Source organism: Melanotaenia boesemani, chromosome 8 (genome assembly GCF_017639745.1).
Source record: "Melanotaenia boesemani isolate fMelBoe1 chromosome 8, fMelBoe1.pri, whole genome shotgun sequence".
NCBI lineage: Eukaryota > Metazoa > Chordata > Actinopteri > Atheriniformes > Melanotaeniidae > Melanotaenia > Melanotaenia boesemani.
In genome coordinates, this window is record NC_055689.1 from 14,811,997 (window position 1) to 14,833,807 (window position 21,811).

The window sequence follows — 21,811 nt, forward strand, 5'->3', positions numbered from 1 at the left end:
ACTATCTAGGAAAGACCTGCTTAAAGTGTCTGAGTTGCCTTTAATATCTGCAACTAAACATTTCATTGGGGTTCCCAAATGATCAGACTTTGATCTCAGTATTAAATGAACATCCTTATACCATTCACATGTAATATTGGATCACATTCCAGTGTAATCATTTTGTTTCATTTGTTTTAATTGCTTTTTCTAAAAATTGCAGGTGTTTGTCTCGATTTATGTTCATGTTGAATCGGCAGTTAGATTAGTTTCTCACCTTGTGGGAGACTGGAGTCCAGGTGAGCTCTTTGACCTAGATGTTCTGGCAGAGCTATCAGGTTAGCAGTATCTGTTGCCATCTGATTAGCTGAGTCCCAGCCCAGCAGACATAATACACCATCCACGATTTCACAGCAGCTCAGTTTACTTTAGTTGCATCTCATTCTGGGTCTGTCAGCAGCTTTTAGACAAGAAAACTGTTCTCCATTTCTTTTTCCCTCTTTTGCATCCTTTTGTCTTGCTTTCTCAAACTTTCAGACAGTTCACATCCAGCTGTCTTTCTGCACTGTTTATGTATGTGTTTACTGACCTTTTCATGTGTATATATATATACTGAACATCTGTCGTTCCCCATGTATGGTAATTACATGTTTTGCATAAAAGAAGATTTCACTTGCCAAATTCAAATTCGCGCTGATGGCTAGCCATATGAGCTGCTTCCAGATGTCAGATGAGCTCCGTTTGCAGAAATCCACCTGTCCAATTTCACTTCTCCTCCACCTTGTCTTTCTCTTATCTCTCCTCCTGCCTCTATCACTTTCCTCAGAAGAGATTTAGCTTGTAGAGAGGATAATTTATTCCTGTTTATTTCCTAACCTTATCTCAACCACAGGAAAATGCGAGAAGGAAAAGGGGAAAAAAGAAGGAGGAATGAGCTGTTTTACTTTCATGTAACTGTAGAAGACAGAAGCAAATGGATGACAGCCTCAGTGAGCGGCGCCTCAGTTCACTAAACACACTCAGATGCACAAAATACATATACTTGTGCACCAGCTGAGAGTAATACGTTCAACTAACGTTCTCTCTTCTAAACTTCTAAAAACAGGATGTTTATATGCTTCCATTAACTGATTGGCTATTATGTGTACATGTGTGATTGTCTAAAATGGGCATACAGAAAAACTGAATATTAGTGTTGCTGAGACAGGAGGAATTCTCATTTTACTGCAAGATTTTAGAAAGTATTTTCTGGTTTTTGGTCATAATATTTTAGTTTCATGGTACAGAGAGATGATAACCCGTAGATATATAGAGTACTCTTAAATCTGATAAAGTACAGTGATGTAATATTGTAACTGAAGCCATTAAAGCAAGCAGACATTATCTAACAGGTGCCATCTTTGCTATTGTTTAAGTCACCAGACTCCTCTTTCCAAAAATAGTCACTTTACTGTGTAAAACACAGATGTTGCCTTTGTCTGTTTTGATGTTTAATTGGGATTTATTCAACAGCTAATTTTGATTAGCCAAAATAAGTGAACATTTTTGTAGCTTTTTTAAAGAAAATACCTATTTCCACACCAAACCACAGAACTCAGTCTTCACCGGCTAACAGAACAAGGATCCTGAGGCGAAGAGTCTTCAAGCTCTGAACTTTAACATTTAAACAGCTAAACAACAAGCCATTCAAGAAGAGCAATTAGTCTTGTGAAAGGAAGAAAAAATAGATTTGCATTTTTATGGCATCTTTCTAACCTTGGTTCAGTACTGCAAAGCTTCTGAGGTGTCAGGGAAGCTGTTATTGGTTTACTGAATAAGCACAAAAGTATGACTGAAAATTTCAGCATATGGTGTATTAGAAAGCTGAAAAAAATCAGTTAGTGACCATGTCTCTATAGGGATGACAATAAATTGAGATAAGCTTTTCTTGAAATTTTCCTATAACCTTTTCTCTTCTGAATAAATTCTGAAGGAAATATTGGAGATTTTGCTAATATTGCAGCTACCATTCCTCTGCTTTCTGAGCAGGTATATCAACTTTACAGATTAATTCTACATGAAGATTAAACTGCATGGTGCACTGGTGGAAATTATGAAGTAATATAAATTCTGCTATGTGGCAGTGTAGTAGCAGCCTGATGCCTTTGACATCTGTCGTCTTTTCACTAATATCGACATTCTGTCACTTCTGCCGACGCTGGATGAATAACAGCTACTGAATGTCTGCTTCTCCTGGAGGAGGCATTCCTCTTTTTTGCTTGTCTCCAGATTCTTCTCTTCTCCACACTGATAGTATTTTTCCTTGAAGCCTCTAATGTTAGAGGCTTTATGTATATAATTTAAATAATTATATTTGGGTTTATAAATACACACTACAATTTAATTAATTTAATCAAAAGTTCCCGGTGTAAACAAACAATCACTGACATTATTAAACCCATATTTAGTTCATTTATAAAATATTGTTGCTCTTAGAAAGGAACCATTTTTCATTATCATAAGCTTATATTTATTTTCTCTTTTATCAACTGACTTTATCTTTAAGTATTTTTACGCAAAAAAACTTTTTTAATTGCATTTTTATATATAAAAGACAAATCTGAAGATTTCATTTGCTATTGCAAGGGGGGGGTGTCTTACAAAGCAGATGCCTTTTATCAGTCTCACAGAAGATCTGATAAAATAAAATATATATATATAGTGCATTTAAAGACTTGCTGTGTATGTATATGTGTGTGCATTGTATGTTTCTTTTTCACAAAGTGTGTCTGTTGTTTCCACTTCATGCAATGCAGTAGCTTCTGATGCCTCCTCCTCAGGCTCCATGTCAAAGTCACTTTTAGATGACATGAATGTGACAGAGCAGACTGAAAAAAAGAAAAGAAAAAAGTCTCTGCTGGTAATTCAAAAGGCTGCTAGCAAAAAGAAACATGGGAGTGAGAATAGCACCTTCTGATACAAAAGCATACCTGATGAGTGCAGTGTGTAATTATAGCACATTTTGTGAAACACTGTTTATCACAGCAAGTTTTGGGGTAGGAGGATAAAAAAAAACTGAAGAAGTAAATAGCTAAGGAGCATCACTGGGTCATTGCTTCAGGGTGACGACGCTGCCATTTTACTGCCAAGATAGTAAAAAGGCTTTCATTATGGCAGCAGTGAGATAGCTACAGGAGAGGAATCACCAGCTGCTACAGAGATACGCAAACAAAAGTGTTATCAAGTTTAAAAAAGTCCCTTGTTGTTGACTTACAAACTTTTTTGCAAGGAATCGTTCAACCCTGAATGCATCCTTATTTTGAAGAAGAAAAGGAGAAAGAGGTGGTGATGAAGTAAATAAACAATTCTTTTTTGAAAAATACAGCCTCTGATATGCAACCCATTCAGACAGCAACCTGCAGGAGCAACAGCTAAACTTAATTAGATATTGAAGCATCAGACAAGGGGATACCCCAGGGTCATGATAAACAGCAGCAGACAAATATCTGCGGAGGACAAAGAACATTTTCTATAAGCACAAGTAAAAATTCTCTTATCCTCTTGCAGGAGCGTTGCAGATTGAGAACAGCGAAGAAACAGACCAAGGGAAGTATGAGTGCGTGGCCACCAACTCGCAAGGCGTGCGCTATTCTTCTCCTGCAAACCTTTACGTGAGAGGTAGGACCTGAATACGAAACACACCTGCACATGTGCACACATGCACAGACACACACATATCACTAGAATTAAAGTGCTCTTGGTGCTAATAACGAAACTACCTCTTTTCCATGACTGTGTTCTTAAATAAGTATTACTAACCCATCCATTGTCTACAATATATGTTGACCCTGTTGTTTGATATTTTCCACAACCACCTTTAACAAATCCACTTTAAACCTTGGTGTGATCTCATGACAGTAGCGTCAAAGTGGGCACACACCTTGGTTTAACTGCATGGAAACATCACTGATCTGTCAACTAAACTGGTTTCTGTACAAGAGGCAGATAAAAAATAAAAAAAATGGTTTGATTGATGATTAGCCTTGTTTGATAACTGAATCCAGCCTGTCTGTGGGTGGGTGCTGCTTTATCACTGGGTTATGGCTAAAAGACCACACCCAATGTTCATATTTACAAGTTTAACAGAGAAGTGTGTGTGTGTCTGTGGTGTGAAAGGTGTGGCTGAGTAGTGCGGTGAGGCGAGTGGCTTTGCGCTGGCCGTTTTTATTCTCTCTGTGTTTCCTCGTTCTCTCTCTCCCCCCTCACGTCATTGTGTTCTGCATCAACCCCCTTCCATCCCTCAGAGCTTCGAGAAGGTTGGTGCGCTCTTTCTTTTATTTTGTTACTCCTTTGTTTCAGAAAGCGTCACTTATTGAAACAGAGGGAAACAAAAAAAGAAAAAAAAAACACTCTGGAGTAGCTTTGAAGTGAAACTATTAAAAGCTGTATCAAAAATGAAGAAAGTCAAGCTGCTACAATGACGAAGTGGCCTGCCTACGCAGCAGAGTGCATTGACTGCATTGTGAGGCCTTGTGTGCAGAATCCTTGGTATTGCCTTCACTCCCCGATCAATGTTTTCTGCATGGTATGATCTTGTTGTCATGGAGACCCAAGAATTGGAAGATTAAAAAGAGGCAATGTTTGCATGGAAGGAGTGAGAGAGAAAGAGAAACGAGCACCGCTTGCATGTCTGTTGACTGACACAGGAGCATGGCACAGTGTGTTCACACCTATTGATATGCTCAGATTGTAATATTATTGAACTTGCTATCTTGTCATGTCTTGCAGCCGTTTCTTTTTTCCCTTTTTTGTGTTTTTTTTTTTTTTTATTCGTTGTGTCCTTGCTCCCATCTCATCACATCTACTCTTGTTGAGATGAAATGTTGCACTCGCAGCTGAGCTTCAACGTGTTACTTTGTTCTGAAGTTTTATGTTTGCTTTGTCATAGAGGCATCACTAACTGGGCTGAATTCATAAACTCAAGATGACAGGAGAATAGATATCTGCACAAGAACTTTGAATAAAACTTACTTGAAGTTAACTTGGTTATAATACAACTACAGTACAGTTTACAAGGTGCAGGGTATTGAAAAATAACGTAGTGCATTGGGATTTTATGTAGCATAGAGCATAATAATCCCACAAAATGGATTATTGTGGATTATATTTTACTACTTTATTAAATAATACTTCAAATTACACTGCGTAACACTTATAGAGGAGGTTAAAGGCCATATGTCAAATATGAAAAATGAGAAATTTTCATGCAAAAAAAAACAAAAAAGTACATTTTGGCTTTGATTGCAACAACTAGTTTGAAAAAATTGTGACAGGGAAATGTTTACCACTGCTTTGCATCATTTTTTTTTTCAAATGGGTGGCGGCTCTGGACTGCAGGCAGGTCAGTTTAGCAATAGCAGACTTCTATGAAGTCACGCTGCTGTAATACATTAAAAGTGTGACCTGGCTTTCTCCTGTAAAAGGTACGTCTTTTTCATCAAAAACAGATAAGTTGCTGCAAGACTGTGTATATTTATTTTAGCTTGAATAATGCCTTCACAGATGTACAAGTTACCCACGCCAAGCACACTAAAGTACCCTTTCACCATCATAGATGCCGGTTTTTCAACTGTGTTCTTATTGAACCAGATGGTCTTTCAAAGGCCCAAAGGACATGACATCCATGATTTCCCAAAGGAATTTGAAATTCAGATTTATCCACAAAGTTGTTCATTTTGCGTCAGTCTTTGGTTTTCCAAACTGCTCCAGAGTCCAGGCTGTGATTTCTACCTAAAGAATTATGTCTGTTTTTAATTCAGGAGGATCCAAATGAAAAATGTTGGTTTCCTTGAACTACTCTAATGCATTTCTATTTACTGACATTTTAAATTAATCTTATCTATTTTCATTTTTTAGATAGAGGGGATATTTATGATTCTCTGTTATTACAGTACTTAATGAAAGCTGTGTCCTTGAGTCAGACAGGATGGTGCAGAGTAAATGTCAGCTATAAGGCAGTACAGAGATACAGCAGTAATCCTTACAGCTGTGCCAAGTTCTCCCCAGCCTGTAGCCTCCAGACTCCATGTGGAGGACAGGACTAATGATAGCTCCTCTAATAAAGATTGAAGGTCCAAGCTCTTACAAACTGTATAGAAAAAGAAGGGGGAATCAAGCTGCCCAGCTCGATTAACTTTAAGCTTGAGGCTCTGTGAGCATATGAGCAAGTGGATTTTCCCTTGTTATGAGCTCTGTTAATTCTAAAAGACTCACCTGTGTCTTTGAGGAGGATTCCTCCATCTTTTGTCTGCAATCATTACTGATTCGTTTTGTCTTTAAAAATTCCGCACAGCTGAGTTTTGAAAAAGAAAATTCATCTTGAGTCATCACTTTCATCCTGTTGCTAATACTACCAAATTAATCCACAGTAATGTATGTTTATTAAATGATGTTTTCATTTTTTTTGTTTTGGCATCATTTATCAGTGAATCCTGATTTTTGTCATGCTGCATTGCACCTGCTGTGTCTGTCTAATGCACGGAGCTGTTGTTCTGTCTGTCTCCAGCATGCTCAGATGGAGAGATGCCTGCACAATCATGTCTGTTTTTTAACAGATCTACCTGTTTTTGTCTCTTTGTCTCTTTCTTCTCTTTAACTTATGTATCCAATTCTGGGTAATTTGAGGATTTTTCTTTTTTTTATCAAATGTTTTTTTTTCTTTTATGCATGAAATGATAGTGACATCGTGGCAACTATTGATTTCCAATTTGTTAAAATCATGGAAAACTGTTAATTTCTATCCAATTGTCTCTAGATTCTTTGAGTAGGGGGATGTGGCCCATGAAGATTCCATGTAATGATGTAACTCATTGAGGAGTGGAGGTTATGCAGCAAATTTACCTTTATTCATTGATTTATTTGGTTATACATGTTTCTCTCATTTTATACTGTTTTTATATTTATTTGCAAGTCATCAAAGATATTCTTAGACTCTTACAGTTTTGCTGGTGTAGGAATTTGTTTTAATCTTTCATTTTTAGCATTTTTAAATTGTCTAATAGCAGAGCATTTATTGTTTTGCATAGTGCTTTTTTGCACGTGCTGTCATATAAAAATAAAGTACACACTCTTTTAATTTCAAGGTTTATTTGTATCAGGAATTAAAGCATCATCTGGTCCTTACCAGGGTTTAAAATTAAGTAAATGCAATTTCAGATGAACATCAGTTGTCAAACACTTCTTGTGTCTATTTCAAACATCATCAGTTGCAGCCTGAATACTGATGTGATTCAAAACACATATTAAGAAAAACAAAAGTCCAAAAGCCCAGAAGTGCACTTGCTCTGCCCGATTTATTGATGATGCACTGAGGGCTGACTTGAGGCAGCTGATGCATTCTACAACATTTAACCACCAGTTGCAGTGAGCTGTCATTTTTCCAAGTACAGCTATTATGAAGTCATTTTAGGATATTTTTTGTGTGTGTTTGAATCATTAATGATATATTTTAATAATATTTATTAAACCTATCATAACGGATTTTTTTCTACTGCTAGTCTTCTGCAGGTTTCTTGTAATGTAGTTGAAGCAGTTATAAACATGTAAATAAAATGGTAATAATAATAAAATGATAACTAACTGATATCTGCACAAGGTTTGCGTTTCAGTCATGTTTAGTGGGTGTTTGATATAAATCATACAAATGCTACTATAAAACATGCATTGTAAGGGGATCATACTTCACTTTTTTATCTTTTTACTCTACATATCAAGGAAAAAATAAAGAAACTGTGGTACCGACTCTTGAGCCAAACTCAAAATTCAAAATGACTGTACTTGCATCCTCCCATCCTTGGGAGTATGCACCTCTGAGTCAAACATCTGGTCTGTCCTACCAAGTATGAAAGTCCGCACTTTGCATTGCTGGAATTGAGAAAAGCTCCCAGAAATTAGGCCATCTGTCCAACTTCTAAAGCATGGCTGAAATTGGCTCAGTGACTGGAACAATAATTCTACAGCACAGCAGCAAATCTGCAACAGAGTTGCTGAAAGGGAAAAAAAATCAAGTTGTTTGGCAAAGTCCAGATCTGACCCTGACTAAAATGTTGTTGTGCAACTTTAATGAGAGTATGGCATAAAGGACAGCCCCCTAACCTCTACAGAATGCAGTGCTGTGAAGAAGAAAGCGGGGAAAAAAAGTCAATGTGAGGCTGATGCTATTAATTGTTAGTTTTTGTTCAGTAATGATGAGGCGTAATAGGTGCAGTTGCTCATTTACAGTTGCCTCAGCATAATTTTAAGACCTGGTAAGAACCAAATCATTTTTATTGTGAAAAAGTAAGCAACAAATAAAAACGTTTGAATAAAAAGAGTGTTTGCTTTCTTTTTAACTTGACTGTTTAAGCTTCCTAACATTGACTTGATTTTTTCGACAATGTTTCTGCTCTTTGTCTGCCTTCCCTTTCATTCTCTCCTTTCATCCACAGACGTTTGTTCGTTTTTCTCTCTGTCTTTTTCTGTTTCCTGTGCTGTGACCCACGGGTATCCTCTTCTCTGTTCCTTCAGCGTCCGATTTCTAGTCGTTCTTTTTTGTTGTTGTTGTTGTTGTTGTTGTTTCTTTCTTCTCTTACTTCTGAAGCACCTACTTTCTGAATGGGCCTGACTCTGGTATATAGCCGTGTTTTTAAATAGATCCATGTTTTTTCTTCTTCCTCGCTCCTCTTTTCTTCCCCCTTTTCCCTCCTTCCCCTGCAACCCTCTTCTAACCCTCTCTTTATCTCCTCTTCCCTGTCTGTTCCCCTCCTTTCCTCCCCCCTTTTCTCTTTCTTCCTTTGCATTCTGTCTGCACCCTGATGTGTAGGAGCGACAGACACATGTACATAAGTTTATTAACTTATAAACATGCACATACTACCTCACATATCTCTCTTTTTGCTCGCACTTTCCTGTTTTGCCTCTTTCATGTTGTCTTGGTGTTTTTTACTTAATGTGTCCAATGATCACTGTAATTACCACAACACCTTTTTAGACCCCTTGATCCACTCCTGTCCACATTTCCAATTCATTTGACTACACTGTATCAGTTATGAATCCTATGTACTGTACAGTATCTTGTTGTACAATGTGGCTGTCCTTTGCTACATTGCCTGTCATTGTCTGGAAGAGACGGAGAGCTGCCTCTCCCTTTCTTTCTTTCTTTCTTTTTCTTTCTTTCTTTCTTTCTTTCTTTCTTTCTTTCTTTCTTTCTTTCTTTCTTTCTTTCTTTCTTTCTTTCTTTCTTTCTTTCTTTCTTTCTTTCTTTCTTTCTTTCTTTGTCTTTCTCTCTGTAATTCTCCTTCTGTCTCTCCAGTGTCTATGCTTCTGTCTCGCCTCTCTCTGTCTCCCGTTTAGTCTTCAGTTCTTCGTTCTCTTCTTTGTGTATCTCCACCATTTTATCCCTCTTGAGTCGCCCAGGCATGCAAGTGACCTATGAGTTCAGTTTCTCGATGCATCTCCCCCTAATATGTAGTCAGCCGAGCTCTGACAGATGCAGTATTGGATATAACTTGCCACTTTGCTTGTTCTTCATACGGGGACACAGATAGCAGGCAGGGTCTATTGATCGCCCCTGTGATGCATACACTCCAACTAAAAAGAGCCCATGCATTGCACAAGCACCTTAAGGCACAGAAATTTAAATGAAGTAAAGTTTCCCTCTGTGATCTTTGGTAAAGTTTTGCATACTTAGTCAATGCATAGACGATAACATTAACCATACAACTTAAAAGAAAAACTGCAATCATAAAGTCTTGTGAGTTTATTTCTCTACTTAAATTGATCCTTCTGTTAATAAGAGAAACTGACTATAGGTGTCATGTCCTGGTTGAGATGATACTCAAGAGTTTGTCACTATATTATTTTGAGTAGGCAGCTCACTCTGAATGGTTGAGCTCAACACAAGATTTGTGTCTTTTTGTTGAAATCATCAGTACCATAAAGTAATTGGGACTAAACTTGAAATATCCCTTTGTAATTTTCTGTAAAAACCCTGAAGTTCATTCTCCCCTCCCTGTTACCTCTCCTCTCTTTCTTTCTCTTCCTTTATATTCTTCCTGCCCTCACTTTCTCAATCTCTTTCTTGCACTCTGCTTTGCTCTTTCTTTCTCATTCTCTCCCTCTCTTTCCCCTCCTTCTTCTTACTCTCCATCTTTCTTCTCTTCGCTCCCTTCCCCACTTTCTCCTTCTCTACCATACCCCTTTAACCCCCTCTCCCCAACCCCAACCCTTCCTTTCTACCCCGACTCTCCTCCTTTCCCAGTGCGCCGTGTGCCCCCTCGTTTCTCTATCTCCCCTTCCAACCATGAGATCATGCCAGGAGGGAGTGTCAACATCACCTGCGTGGCTGTGGGTTCACCCATGCCTTACGTTAAGTGGATGCTGGGCAGTGAGGACCTGACCCCTGAGGATGAAATGCCTATTGGACGAAATGTGCTGGAGCTCAATAGTGTCCGGGAGTCTGCAAACTACACCTGTGTGGCCATGAGTAGCCTTGGTATCATCGAGTCCGTCGCCCAGGTCTTAGTCAAGAGTAAGGCACCCACATATCTTTGGACTTATCTAACTACTTTGCTTGGAGAAAGTGGAGAAGTACTACTCTGTTCAAAGATTCACCTTGTTAGATACTTTATTCATGGCATGTCAGGAGAATTAGAGTCCTTATTTACAGGATGATGTTATATTTCAGTTTGCATTTTAAGATTTGCTTTTAAAAGTAGAAAGCAAACGCTATAAGCAGACAGCCCTCTGACCTCTGATTGGACAGTTCTATCAGCTTTAAAAAGGGTGTATTAGACCCTGAAATAGCTTTAAGATTAATTCACCTTTGTTTTTTTGTTTTTTTGTTTTTTGATTTTTTTTTTTTTTTTTATATATATATATTGTCTTTTTGGAAAAATTAATAACAAACAAAAACACCCCTAGTGCAGACTGAACCATAATCCCATCTAGTAGCAATAGCAGAGTTTGATTAAATTGTAATGTGATACAAACAAGACTATGCAAAAAATGAAAAGAGCAATCATGCAGTAGGATATGAAAAGAACAAAATTATAAGATACATAGCACTGGCAAAACCCAGTAGAATAGTCATATAACCTGTTTATCTGCTGCCTTTTTAATCTCAGCTTTACCAAAGCCTCCTGGCACCCCTATCGTCACGGAAACTACAGCCACCAGTGTGACCATCACCTGGGACTCTGGCAATCCAGACCCCGTCTCTTACTACATCATTCAGTATCGAGCCAAAGGGCCAGACAGCAAGTACGAGTCGGTGGACAGCATCACCACCACCCGCTACAGCATCGGTGGGCTGTATCCTAATACTGAGTATGAAATAAGAGTGTCAGCCTATAACAGCATCGGCCAGGGTCCCCCCTCTACTCGTGTGGAGGCTCGCACAGGAGAGCAAGCCCCTGCAAGTCCTCCACGAAATGTCCATGCCCACGTCATTTCTGAGAACACTGTGATGGTCCGCTGGGAGGAACCAGAGGAGCCCAACGGACAGGTGGGTTCATGACTGAGGCAGCTCTTTGTGTTCTTTTATCAGCTGAAGGAAATATATTTTGTTTCATCTGTTTGTATTCTCTCCCTTGCTGTCAAACAGAAAAAGGAACTAAATAGGAGGCTATGGCTGCACCAAAACCATAGCAACTTAATGGAAAAGTCTGGGTTTTTTGTGCACTGTAACTCAAAAGTTGTGAAAGACAGAATTCATTCAGTATACAAGTTTCACTCAGACTTTGAAAATCCAACACAAGCCAAAAGTAACAAATGTACAAAGTCTTCCACAGCCTCTAAAGTCAAGTCTGTGAGGAAACGGATAAGCTTGAAAACATGTATTATTCCTGACTCTAGTTTTTATCATGTCTCTCAGCTTTTAATTTGTGCTACGGTCATATGAAGTAAAGACAAAAGACCTTAAATGTGTAAAATGAAAGAATAACTTCTGATCACCACAGTTTTTCAGACAACAGTGTTTTGCAAACCCACATAAGATTAAAACAATAACTACCTATTAAACTTTGCTATCATGAGCTTCAATCCAGTGAGCAGATTTGTGCACTTTGCAGGGACTGCCAAAGATTTCTGTCCTGTAACTCCCTCTCTGCTTTCCCCTGCTCTCCAAAGAAAGAAAGGATAATTGGACTGTCCGCTCTAAGTTGAAAGCACTCCCTCTGGAGGCCCATTTCCTTTTCCAAACCTACCTAACTGCACAGTGGATTCATAAAAGCACAAGTCTGAAATGAGTGCATATGGGGATTATAGATATTAAAGAGTAATAACAAGCGAGGTGGGGGAGCTGGAGGTTTAGGGAGTTGGCATGGCAGAGGGATTACATAAACTCTGACCTACCTACTGTATAACCAGATTCCATAGGGTGGAGAGGTGTATTGATTAAATGCAAGAATCTGAAGACATTGACAGCTTGTATTGAGCTGGTTTTGTCCATTTCAAAGTGTTATGTAGAGGCATGTGTCACTGTTTGTCTCTTCTTCTCTGGTCTTTTTTGTAGGTAAAAGGGTATCGCGTGTACTACACCATGGACCCATCCCTGCCTATGAATGAGTGGCAGATCCATAATGTTCAGGATAGCGTGATCACCACCATTCAGAACCTTGTAACCTCAGAGACCTACACCATCCAAGTCCTTGCCTTCACCTCTGTAGGAGATGGCCCTTTCTCAGACCCTGTTCATGTCAAAGTCTTGCGTGGTGGTAAGTAGTGTGTGTGCATGCATAAACATTATCATTGCTGGATGTGATGTGCAAAAGAATATATTAATCCTGCATGCTACTGCATAGACAACAGCTAAGTGGTCTTTTTTTATTTAGGCAAGCAATGGCTGTTTTTCAGATATAAATGCGCAACACAGCACAAATAAGTAGTTATTTGGTGCATCTACACAATCTACTCAGTAGATTATGCAACTGGCTTATAGAAAGTTTGATTTGCAAATTTGAAAACAGTGTAAAAGCTTGACCTGTCAGAAAAAAGATAACCTCCTCTGCATGAGTAAATTTTAAGAGCTGAGGCAGAACTGTGGAGATTTACAAAAGAAAAAAAAGCAAACAGGGATTAACAGCCAACAGCATCCCATCGTACCTCGGTGCTGATCGTGTCACTTTGACAGCCGCGGCAATGCAGCTAGTTTTTATAGGATGGGAGGTACAAACAGATGACAACTCCAAATCTGTGATGGCATTACTGGTTTACATTTTGGGTAGCTTGAAACTACTGCTTCACCATCCATCTGCCTTTAAGTCTGACACTTTTAGGCTAAAAAAGAAATAAATTATTTCCAATTTAGTCCACAGCAGTGATCAAATTTAAAGTAAAAAACCCCACTGTGTGTATGGTTTGACTTATTTTTATTAATAGTGACATTTGTAAAGATATTGACCAAAATTAACCTTGAGTCTATTTTTTTTCCTTCCTTTTAATTGAAGCAATGTGAAGCATCTGTGAGTTGACAGTGTATTACTTGCAGCAACATTAGAGCAAAGTGCTCTCAGTTTGGTAACACTGAATACTTATAAGAACTTCACATAGCCCCATTTTAAATAAAAAAGGAAATTTAAAGGATATAACATCTCTGTAATTTATTACATATGATGAAACATTAATTGTTAATGGTGGTAATTCAAATTAATGAAGTTAATTAAAGTAATTCAAACTGAGATTTTTTATTTTATTTTATTTTATTTATTTATTTATTTTACAAAAGCTGTTTTTTAGAACCTTAAGCTTCAAGACAAAAATGTACAAGTGGTTACTATCAGCATTTAATGAAAAACTCTGAAAGACTAACTTGCTGTATTTTGTAATGTCCCCTTCAGTTCCAGGTCAACCAGGCAAGTTTAAAGTTGGTAAAGTCACAGACACCAGCATTGAGCTGACCTGGGAACCTGCATACACCAAGGAGAAAATAGTCAACTATGAGCTGCTCTACAAGCCTGTCAAGTTTGGCAGCTTGGTAAGCCCTCTTTGTCTTTTCTGCTGAGTGGATTAACAAAACTGAGGTATAAGATTGGAGATAAAAGAGAAAATTTAAAAGATTAACCCTGATGTCCAGCACCTCTGTGTCTTGCGGCGACTGTCTCACCTCCCTCTCTTGGGTTCTTTTTAAAACGGTTGGCTTTTGACTCGTCACATTCCTCCTTGTGCCACCTCACCTCTCCATTCTCCACTCGTCTCTCTTCTGTCTCGCAGGAGAAGCTGACCTTCGGGCCGAGGAACTCTTACACCGTGGAGGGTCTGAAAGCGAACACTGAGTACTCTTTCTCTTTGGCCGCCATCTCAAACAAAGGCATCGGGGCTTTCACTAATGAACTGGTGCAGAGGACGTCACAAGCTAGTACGTCTCAGTTCAGCTGGGTTCTCATAGTCTACCTGCATGCACACACACACGCACACATGAACAACTCACACATTTCAGTGGTGCCATATTTCATTCTTGTCACACACCCTCACACACATTATAGGATCCTCAGCTCCTGACCTGGTGAAACCTGGGAATCATCTTTGCATCTCTCCATGTGTCTCGTTCTTCAACCCATCTGTCCATCCCCTCCTTCCATCCATCCATCCATCCATCAATATTTGACTGTGCCTTTCTTCCCCCACACAGCCAAAACATCATGACAGATGAAGATGGAGCAACGATTATTGTTTCAGTCCTTTAGCTCTTTTTCTTCACCATTCTTTCAGTGTTTCCTTTCTATCAGCAACTAATATCTTTGAAAAAGTTAAACTGTCTTAGTGGCTGGGAGCCAGTTGTGTGGAGTGTTAAACGATGGTGGTTGGGCTGTTATGTTGACAAGTAAGTACCACCCAGTCTGTACTTCATACACCCCGAACTTAGATTCTCTCCCTTGTCTCCTTTTCTCTCAATTTTTCTGCACAAACACTGATAGCTGATAAGAGTCTAAATAAGTGCCACTGCTTTTCTCTGACATGCGAAGACATATCTGCTCTCAGGGGGGGGGAAAGAGATAGCAGAGAAAATGGTGCAAGGAAAAGAACTGATAAAGTGTTTTCAGTCACAAAAGTCCTGCAGGCTGTGGCACCTCAAAAGCGGTAAGTTTTTTTTTTTCCAGGTATTTACAGTCACTCAGCAGACAACTGTTTTTGATGGTCTCATCTCATTCTTCACTCAAAAAAAAAAAACAGAGTAAAAAAAAAAAAAAAAAGTGGGGGCGGGGGGGTCAGGATGGCCCGAGGAGGTGGCAAAGCATTGGGGAGGGGGGAGCATTTAGAAAAGGGAAGGTGCCAGATAAGCAGACTATTTCATGCAGCAGAATTCATTTCCCAGGGAAGTTATGTGTGCTTTGTTATCACCAAGCTTTGGTGCACATCTAGATTGTCCCCCGAGGCCAACAAGAACAGTGGCTGTCAGCTATGACTATTACACTCTCTCTCTCTCACACACACACATAAATATACACATGCCACACACTCCAAGAGTGCAGGTGCCACAGCTATACTCTTGGCCTTTGCGAGTGTGTTACTTAAATGGCATTATATTAGGTGAGTGATATCTGTGGCTTGGAAAGCAGTGGTGGTGAAGGTGTGTGATTTTAGGTGGGCATGCTTCTCTCGCCATGTTTTTGTATAGTCAAACCCTCTTCTGATTCATTCAGTTCATCTTCATTCTAGCCTGTCTTTCTTTATCTTTCTGAGTGCCTTTTTTTCTTTCTTTTTTGTAACCTGCATCCTTAATCCTTGTGGTACTATGTGAGATCTGTTTTAGCTTGTTTTATCTTCCTGCTGTGAAGCCAAGACCTTTCCCTTGTCAGCAGAGAAAATTCCCACACCACTTTATTATCCCGAGGACTCAAGGATTATGCCGACACGGGAGCTGGTGTTCTGAAATGTATATATTTGTCTGTGCTCCTGGGTGGTGAGCTGTGCATCCCTCCTTTCAAAGGAAAGACAGACCTTGTATGTTTTTCATTTATCAAAGTGGGTCTTTTTATACCACTAGCTGCAACTAGAGGATAAAATATAATCATTGGCTATCAGATGCACATTCTCTTTGTGTATAATTAAGTTGTCCACTAAGGGTCAATACTCCTGTCTCTGGTTTATTTAATTAGGCTCTAAGCCCAACATTATACTTTTACATTGTGTGGTTGCTACCCCCTTTTTTGCCTGCGCCATGTTTGCACCAGTGTTATCGGTTTCAGTTCAGTTTACATTTGTTTTGTTTTTTGTTTTTTTGTTTTTTTTTGTTTGTTTGTTTGTTTGTTTGTTTTTTTATCATTTTCTTTTTTTATCCTCATCTCCTATCCTTTTGCTCGTAATTTCCCCTCTCTTGCTTTTTCACTCCTCTTCTCTTGGGTCTTTCCTAAACTTTTTGCCAATTGCCCTCCTTGCCCCTTGTCCAATCAGAGCCCTCAGCTGCACCAGAGGGTGTGTCCTGCGAGAGTGCCAGCTCCACCTCGCTGAGAGTAAGTTGGAGGCCACCTCCAATGGAGGGCCACAATGGCGAGCTGGCAGGTTATGAGCTGAAATACCAACGAGTTTCTGGGGCAGGAGGTGGAGGTCAGGGCCTGGAGGTGAAAGGGCCAGCTGTCCCAGCCCAGCAGGGGCAGACTGTTGTAGACGGGCTGGAGAAGTGGAGCTGGTACAACATCACCATGGCAGCCTCCACTGCAGAGGGGCGTGGACCCACTAGTCCAGGTGTGCTTTGCAGAACAGATGAGGATGGTAAGTGTGTTTGCTTTGCTCAGACCTAAACATTATAGATTATTAGGCTGATTATTTACTGGTTCTGCATTTTGTCCCTTAATTAAATCCGCATTTGTATGTATCTGTGTGTGTGCTTAGTTCCCAGTGCAGCCCCTCGTCAAGTGGATGTCCAACCTCTCAATTCCTCCGCACTTCGAGTCACGTGGCGCTCTGTGTTGCCACGGTTACGGCATGGCCAAATCCGTGGCTACCAGGTGCATTTCAGCCGAGCAGAAAGCGGCGAATCACGCACCCTACCCCAGATCAAAGACCTCTTGTTGGATGAGTCTCAGGTGACATCATAAATCAGTATTTCAAAGATTAAATGACATTCATCTGTTCTGTTTGTCAACATTTCTGCTTTCTCATTTGGCTGTCTGACTCGCTCCTTTTCTCATGTCTCGGTCACCGACTGGTTGGGTTTTGTTTGTGCAACAAGATGGAAGAGGATAATTCGACTCAGTATGTGAGTGCAGACAGCCCATCCACTTTTCATTACAAAACAACACACTGTTTATACATATAGCACTTAATACATAACAATCCTCTTTAAGTTTCACCCCTGTAAATTTAATCAGAAGCTCAGTGATGTAACTTGATGATTGTTACTGATGCGTGAGAGTTTGAATAGATCTGTTTGCCTAAAATTTAGAGTGTCAGTACTTTATGGTGCTGTTATGGTTTTCTCCCAAAGGAGCTGATTTTAGGAGGTTTGAAAGCAGAGACTTTGTACTCTGTTTCGGTGGCAGCGTACACCACCAAAGGGGATGGAGCACACAGCAAAGCCAAGCTGGTGCAGACCACTGGGATTGGTGAGCATATGTCAAGTGTATAGCACGCATAATTTAATAATGCACTCAAGAATTGATCTTACAGCAAGCTGTACTAAGAGGTAGCCGTAAATAAACAGCTAGATCAATTCTAATTCCTCCACAAGATTTGCATGATATATGGTTTTATAATGTATGTTACAACTCATTTTCTGCTGCCTACACTGTTATTTGCAGTGCCTGGCTCCCCCTCCCTTTGGGTGCGTCCAGGATCGTGTTCATCAGTGGTGGTGAGGTGGGCTCCTCCGCTGGATTGCTCCGAGAAAAGCTCTGATAGCCGGGGGGTCCCAGTGGAAATCCAGGGCTACCGCCTACAGTTTGGCCTGAAGAATACTTCTTTAAACACCACAGCGGATTTTACACATCGTGAGAGAAACTTCACTGTCAGACAGCTCTCCCCAGGCTCCTCCTACATCTTTGTCCTCTCTGCAAAGAGCCGAGCAGGCTACGGAGATGTGGCACAGCAGGAAATAACAATTCCCATGTTTCCACCCGTAGGATACCCGAAAATAACTGACTGGGTTAATGCCACTTGCTGCTCCCTCCAGTTCTCCTGGTTGCCCCCTGCCCCAAATGAGTGCAAGAGTGTCATTACTGAGTACACTGTTGCATATAAAAAGGCTGCATCCACCAAACCTTCTGTTTACCTAGGCCCCTCTGCCTTACCGGCCCCTTCTGCTCCTCCATGGCTGATCACACTGCCAGCAAGTGAATCCAGCTACACCATCCTGGGGCTCAATCATAGCACAGCCTACGAGGTGCAGCTCAGAGCCGACAACAAGGCAGGGCCAGGGCCCTTCAGTCCTCCTTTGGTGTCAATCACCCTGGCCTTTGAAACAGGTAGGGTTGGCCTCAGGCCTGGGGAACACCTTTCAACTTCTAAGCACTGGTTCAACTTCCTCCCCTGATTGTGGAGTTCACCTGAAAACATTTAACTCAATTAAGTCTGGACCAGTTCTTACAGGTCTGCCTTTCACCAGTGCACCTCAGAAAGATGAAGAACTGCAAAGCTCAAAGGAACATAACTACTCCCTACCCTTAAATCTCCTCCACTCACTCACTTATACCTTCACCACCTACCCTTCACCACCAGTGGAAGCAGATTGAGTGTTAATGGATGTTTGCTTCAGGAGCACTGCTTATCACAAACCCTCAGGTAAAAGTCAATACAGGGCTTGGATATATAGTATCTACCCAGAGAAGGTAAGTGCTCAGTCTTGTTTGAAGTGAAACTGCCACCTGGTGCTGTATCTGCAGGTAAGCTCCTTTTTTTATCTGATAGACCTTCACTGCCACCTTTTCCAAAGCCTTTGCTGACATGCGGAAATCTGAGCAGAACAAACACAAACGTACACTCTGACAATGTGGCATGTCACATTCCTGCAGCCGATCTGTCTGTTACTTGTACTTACTACTCTTGCCATCCACTCTCCTCATCACCTGCCCATCCTCCTAACTGTCATGTCTTTTGTCATGTCTTTTTCCCTGAGTAACTCTTCTCCACTTTTGCAGATTTTTACACGATAAGCAGAGGATCCAGAAATTTGTATAAAATGCTTCTTCACCAGTAATTTTTTTCCTGTTTTTTTTTTTTTTTTTCTTCTTCTCCTTTTTTTTCTGTTTTGTTTGTTTGCATCGTAGATGTGCCGAGGAATTTTTCAGTTAATCTGGCCACAAAGACCAGTGTTCTTCTCACCTGGGAGTTTCCAGAGACCAGCAACTCCTATCGCTTTATTGTACGTAATTGCCTGTAGATGTGCTTTACCATTCTTTTAAAGGCCAACAATATGTAACAACATAGAACATTTAAATTGAAGCATTTTGAGGTTAGAGGTTTTTAACATTATAATTAACCTGGCTTAGCATGTCTCTAGATTTTTTTCTCTTTCTACTACACCCTACACCTTAGGTTTCACAAAAAGGGAATGCAGCGATACTTTAAAGTATTATAATAAACATTTACTATATTAAACAAAATCTCCTTTTCAACACTTCTACAGCTTACCAATTAACACATCTCATTTATTTGATTTAGAAAGAAAAGATAAAAAGGTTTGCAAGCAGTCACGTACCTTGCTATTTCTTGGATGGCACAGCAACTTCCTGGAGTTTCCACTGGTTGCTTGGCAACTACTCCTGGCCAAGAGATTGCTTGGCACCTAATCCCTTAGTGAAACAGTTATTTGTAATTTTCTATTTGTGTGTGTGTGTGGATAATTTTTAAATGTTAAACAAAGATTGATACACTCTATCTAACTGCTTCCAATTTTTATTCTAACTTAGCCAGCTTTAGGTAATAGTACAGACACAAGAGTGGGATCAATATTTTTATGCAAAAAAAGTTCCCCAAATGTTGACATTTTTACTCAAAAATGGAGAAACTGATTTAATTTAGTATTAGAACATCCCACTACTTTGAAGTATCATTAGTGTACTGTATAAAAATATGCATCCATGCCTTTTGATTTATTATTCCAACCTCTTCACTCCTTCCAACACTTCAGGTGGAGTACAACCGTCAGAAGATGGAAGTGGACGCACGCCTGAGAAAGGCAGTCATCCCAAACCTCCAGCCTGACACCAGCTATGACTTTAAAATCACAGCTCCTGAAGGCAACATGGGAGGCCTCCGTCACCGCATAACCGCCAAGACATCCCCACTAATCTCCATCCGCCGTCCTGAGATTGACCACACCCGAGAAACCGAAACCACTGTCACTATCATCTTGCCATCTATGGAAACCCATACTCCCGTCAAGTAAGATTAAAATATAGAGCTTTAAATGCTCATACAGCTTTTGAAATACTTGCCATTTCTTACATTGGCATGACAGCTATTTCACTCATCTGACTGCTTTATCCTAATCATCTAACTCACTATACTCAAGTCAGATGATTGCACTCTGTAACAGTAAAAGGCCTGACAATAATATTACATGACTGACAAGTGTTGAACATACTGCCAGAAATGCAATAAATTGGCAAGAGAACCAGCTGTAGATGGTTTAGCATAATATGAGTGCAGGTCATATATTGTTGTTTTCCTCCTTTGCTTCCTCAGGAATGTTTATGTTGTTGTGGTTCCGTTGCGGAGAGTCCGTGGCAGCCTCAAACAGCTCAAGAGCCCAGATGAAATGGACTTAGAGGAGGTGAGAACCACAACAACAACAGCACCCACTGATGTCTGAGCTTGGATGCAAAAAAAGACCCATAAACACACACAATTCCATTTCCAAGAACTCCTGGCAATGCATACCCTTTTTAATTCAATATCAGCGTGAAAATATTATTCACAGATTTTAGAACGTCTGATTTCTTTTCTTTTGATGTCTTCACTCTCTCTTTAGCTGTTGAAAGACATTAGTCAAAGGCAGAGGGATTCTCGGCAACAGAAGCAGGTGGACCTGAGGCGGGCTTACATCACAGCTCGTTTCACACCTGCCACCCTGCCAGCTTTCTTCACTCTGGGGGACCAGCTGGACTACGGAGGCTTTGAGAACCGAGCTCTGGAGCCGGGGCAGGAGTATGTTTTCTTCATCCTGGCTGAGCTGAACTCCACAACAGGGGTACGAAAGCCACTCTTGTTTCATCTTGTTTCTTTCCGTGTTTATAAAACCTCCATTGTTCCAAGGTGCCCACAATTCTCCCCTGCAGGCTGTCACTAGACATTGTGATCAATATGGCCGAGCTGCTAAAACAATATAATTCCCGTCAGTCAAAGTGTTGTAAGCAAATCCAATAACCCTCACAACCTCCCTTACCCCTGCTAATAAAGAGTCTAGCTACTCTGGCTGTAGTTCATTTCTGCACTACAGATATGTAGGAGCATTTCAACTGAAATAAATATGTGAATTACAAATACATTTTAAAATAAAGTAGAAGAAGCAGATTTGGTGCTATGCTTTTTTTTTCTTGCTCATAGCAAAACTATTGGAACCATTTCCAGTTTCTTGTTTATTTTTATAGTAAAAAGGTTTTTAAAAAGCATTTTACAATATCTCTTGCTTTCAACAATAACAAAAGTCACATCCAGTGCTTTGCACAGTTGTCCTGACTATGTTCCTTTAATATTTGTCTACAGAAGATGTATGTGGCCAGCCCCTACACAGAATCAGTGATTGCCCCAGATTCAGACCCCCAGCCTTTTGATGCAGGTGACGGTCTGATCTGGGTGGTGGGACCTGTCCTGGCTGTAGTCTTCATCATCTGCATCGTTATTGCTATCCTCCTCTACAAAAAGTGAGTAGGATGAACTT

General features: G+C 40.1%; 1 protein-coding gene across 9 annotated transcripts in view; it reads left to right on the top strand.

The window, feature by feature from the left end:
- Positions 1-21,811, top strand: part of LOC121644457 (receptor-type tyrosine-protein phosphatase S-like) — a 68,846-nt gene that overhangs the window by 35,426 nt on the left and 11,609 nt on the right. For 3 of the 9 annotated variants that reach the window (XM_041992377.1, XM_041992379.1, XM_041992378.1), the window contains exons 6-18: positions 3,526-3,636; positions 4,263-4,274; positions 8,819-8,833; positions 10,256-10,525; positions 11,121-11,500; positions 12,509-12,710; positions 13,833-13,969; positions 14,206-14,350; positions 19,197-19,291; positions 20,060-20,313; positions 20,617-20,704; positions 20,903-21,121; positions 21,637-21,794. In XM_041992377.1, coding sequence (XP_041848311.1) covers positions 3,526-3,636; positions 4,263-4,274; positions 8,819-8,833; positions 10,256-10,525; positions 11,121-11,500; positions 12,509-12,710; positions 13,833-13,969; positions 14,206-14,350; positions 19,197-19,291; positions 20,060-20,313; positions 20,617-20,704; positions 20,903-21,121; positions 21,637-21,794 — 2,086 coding nt within the window. Of the gene's footprint in view, positions 1-3,525; positions 3,637-4,262; positions 4,275-8,818; positions 8,834-10,255; positions 10,526-11,120; positions 11,501-12,508; positions 12,711-13,832; positions 13,970-14,205; positions 14,351-16,386; positions 16,705-16,824; positions 17,019-17,164; positions 17,192-17,419; positions 17,538-17,732; positions 18,396-19,196; positions 19,292-20,059; positions 20,314-20,616; positions 20,705-20,902; positions 21,122-21,636; positions 21,795-21,811 lie in introns of all 9 variants that reach the window. The other 6 variants (XM_041992382.1, XM_041992383.1, XM_041992385.1 and 3 more) reach the window with 3 other exon arrangements.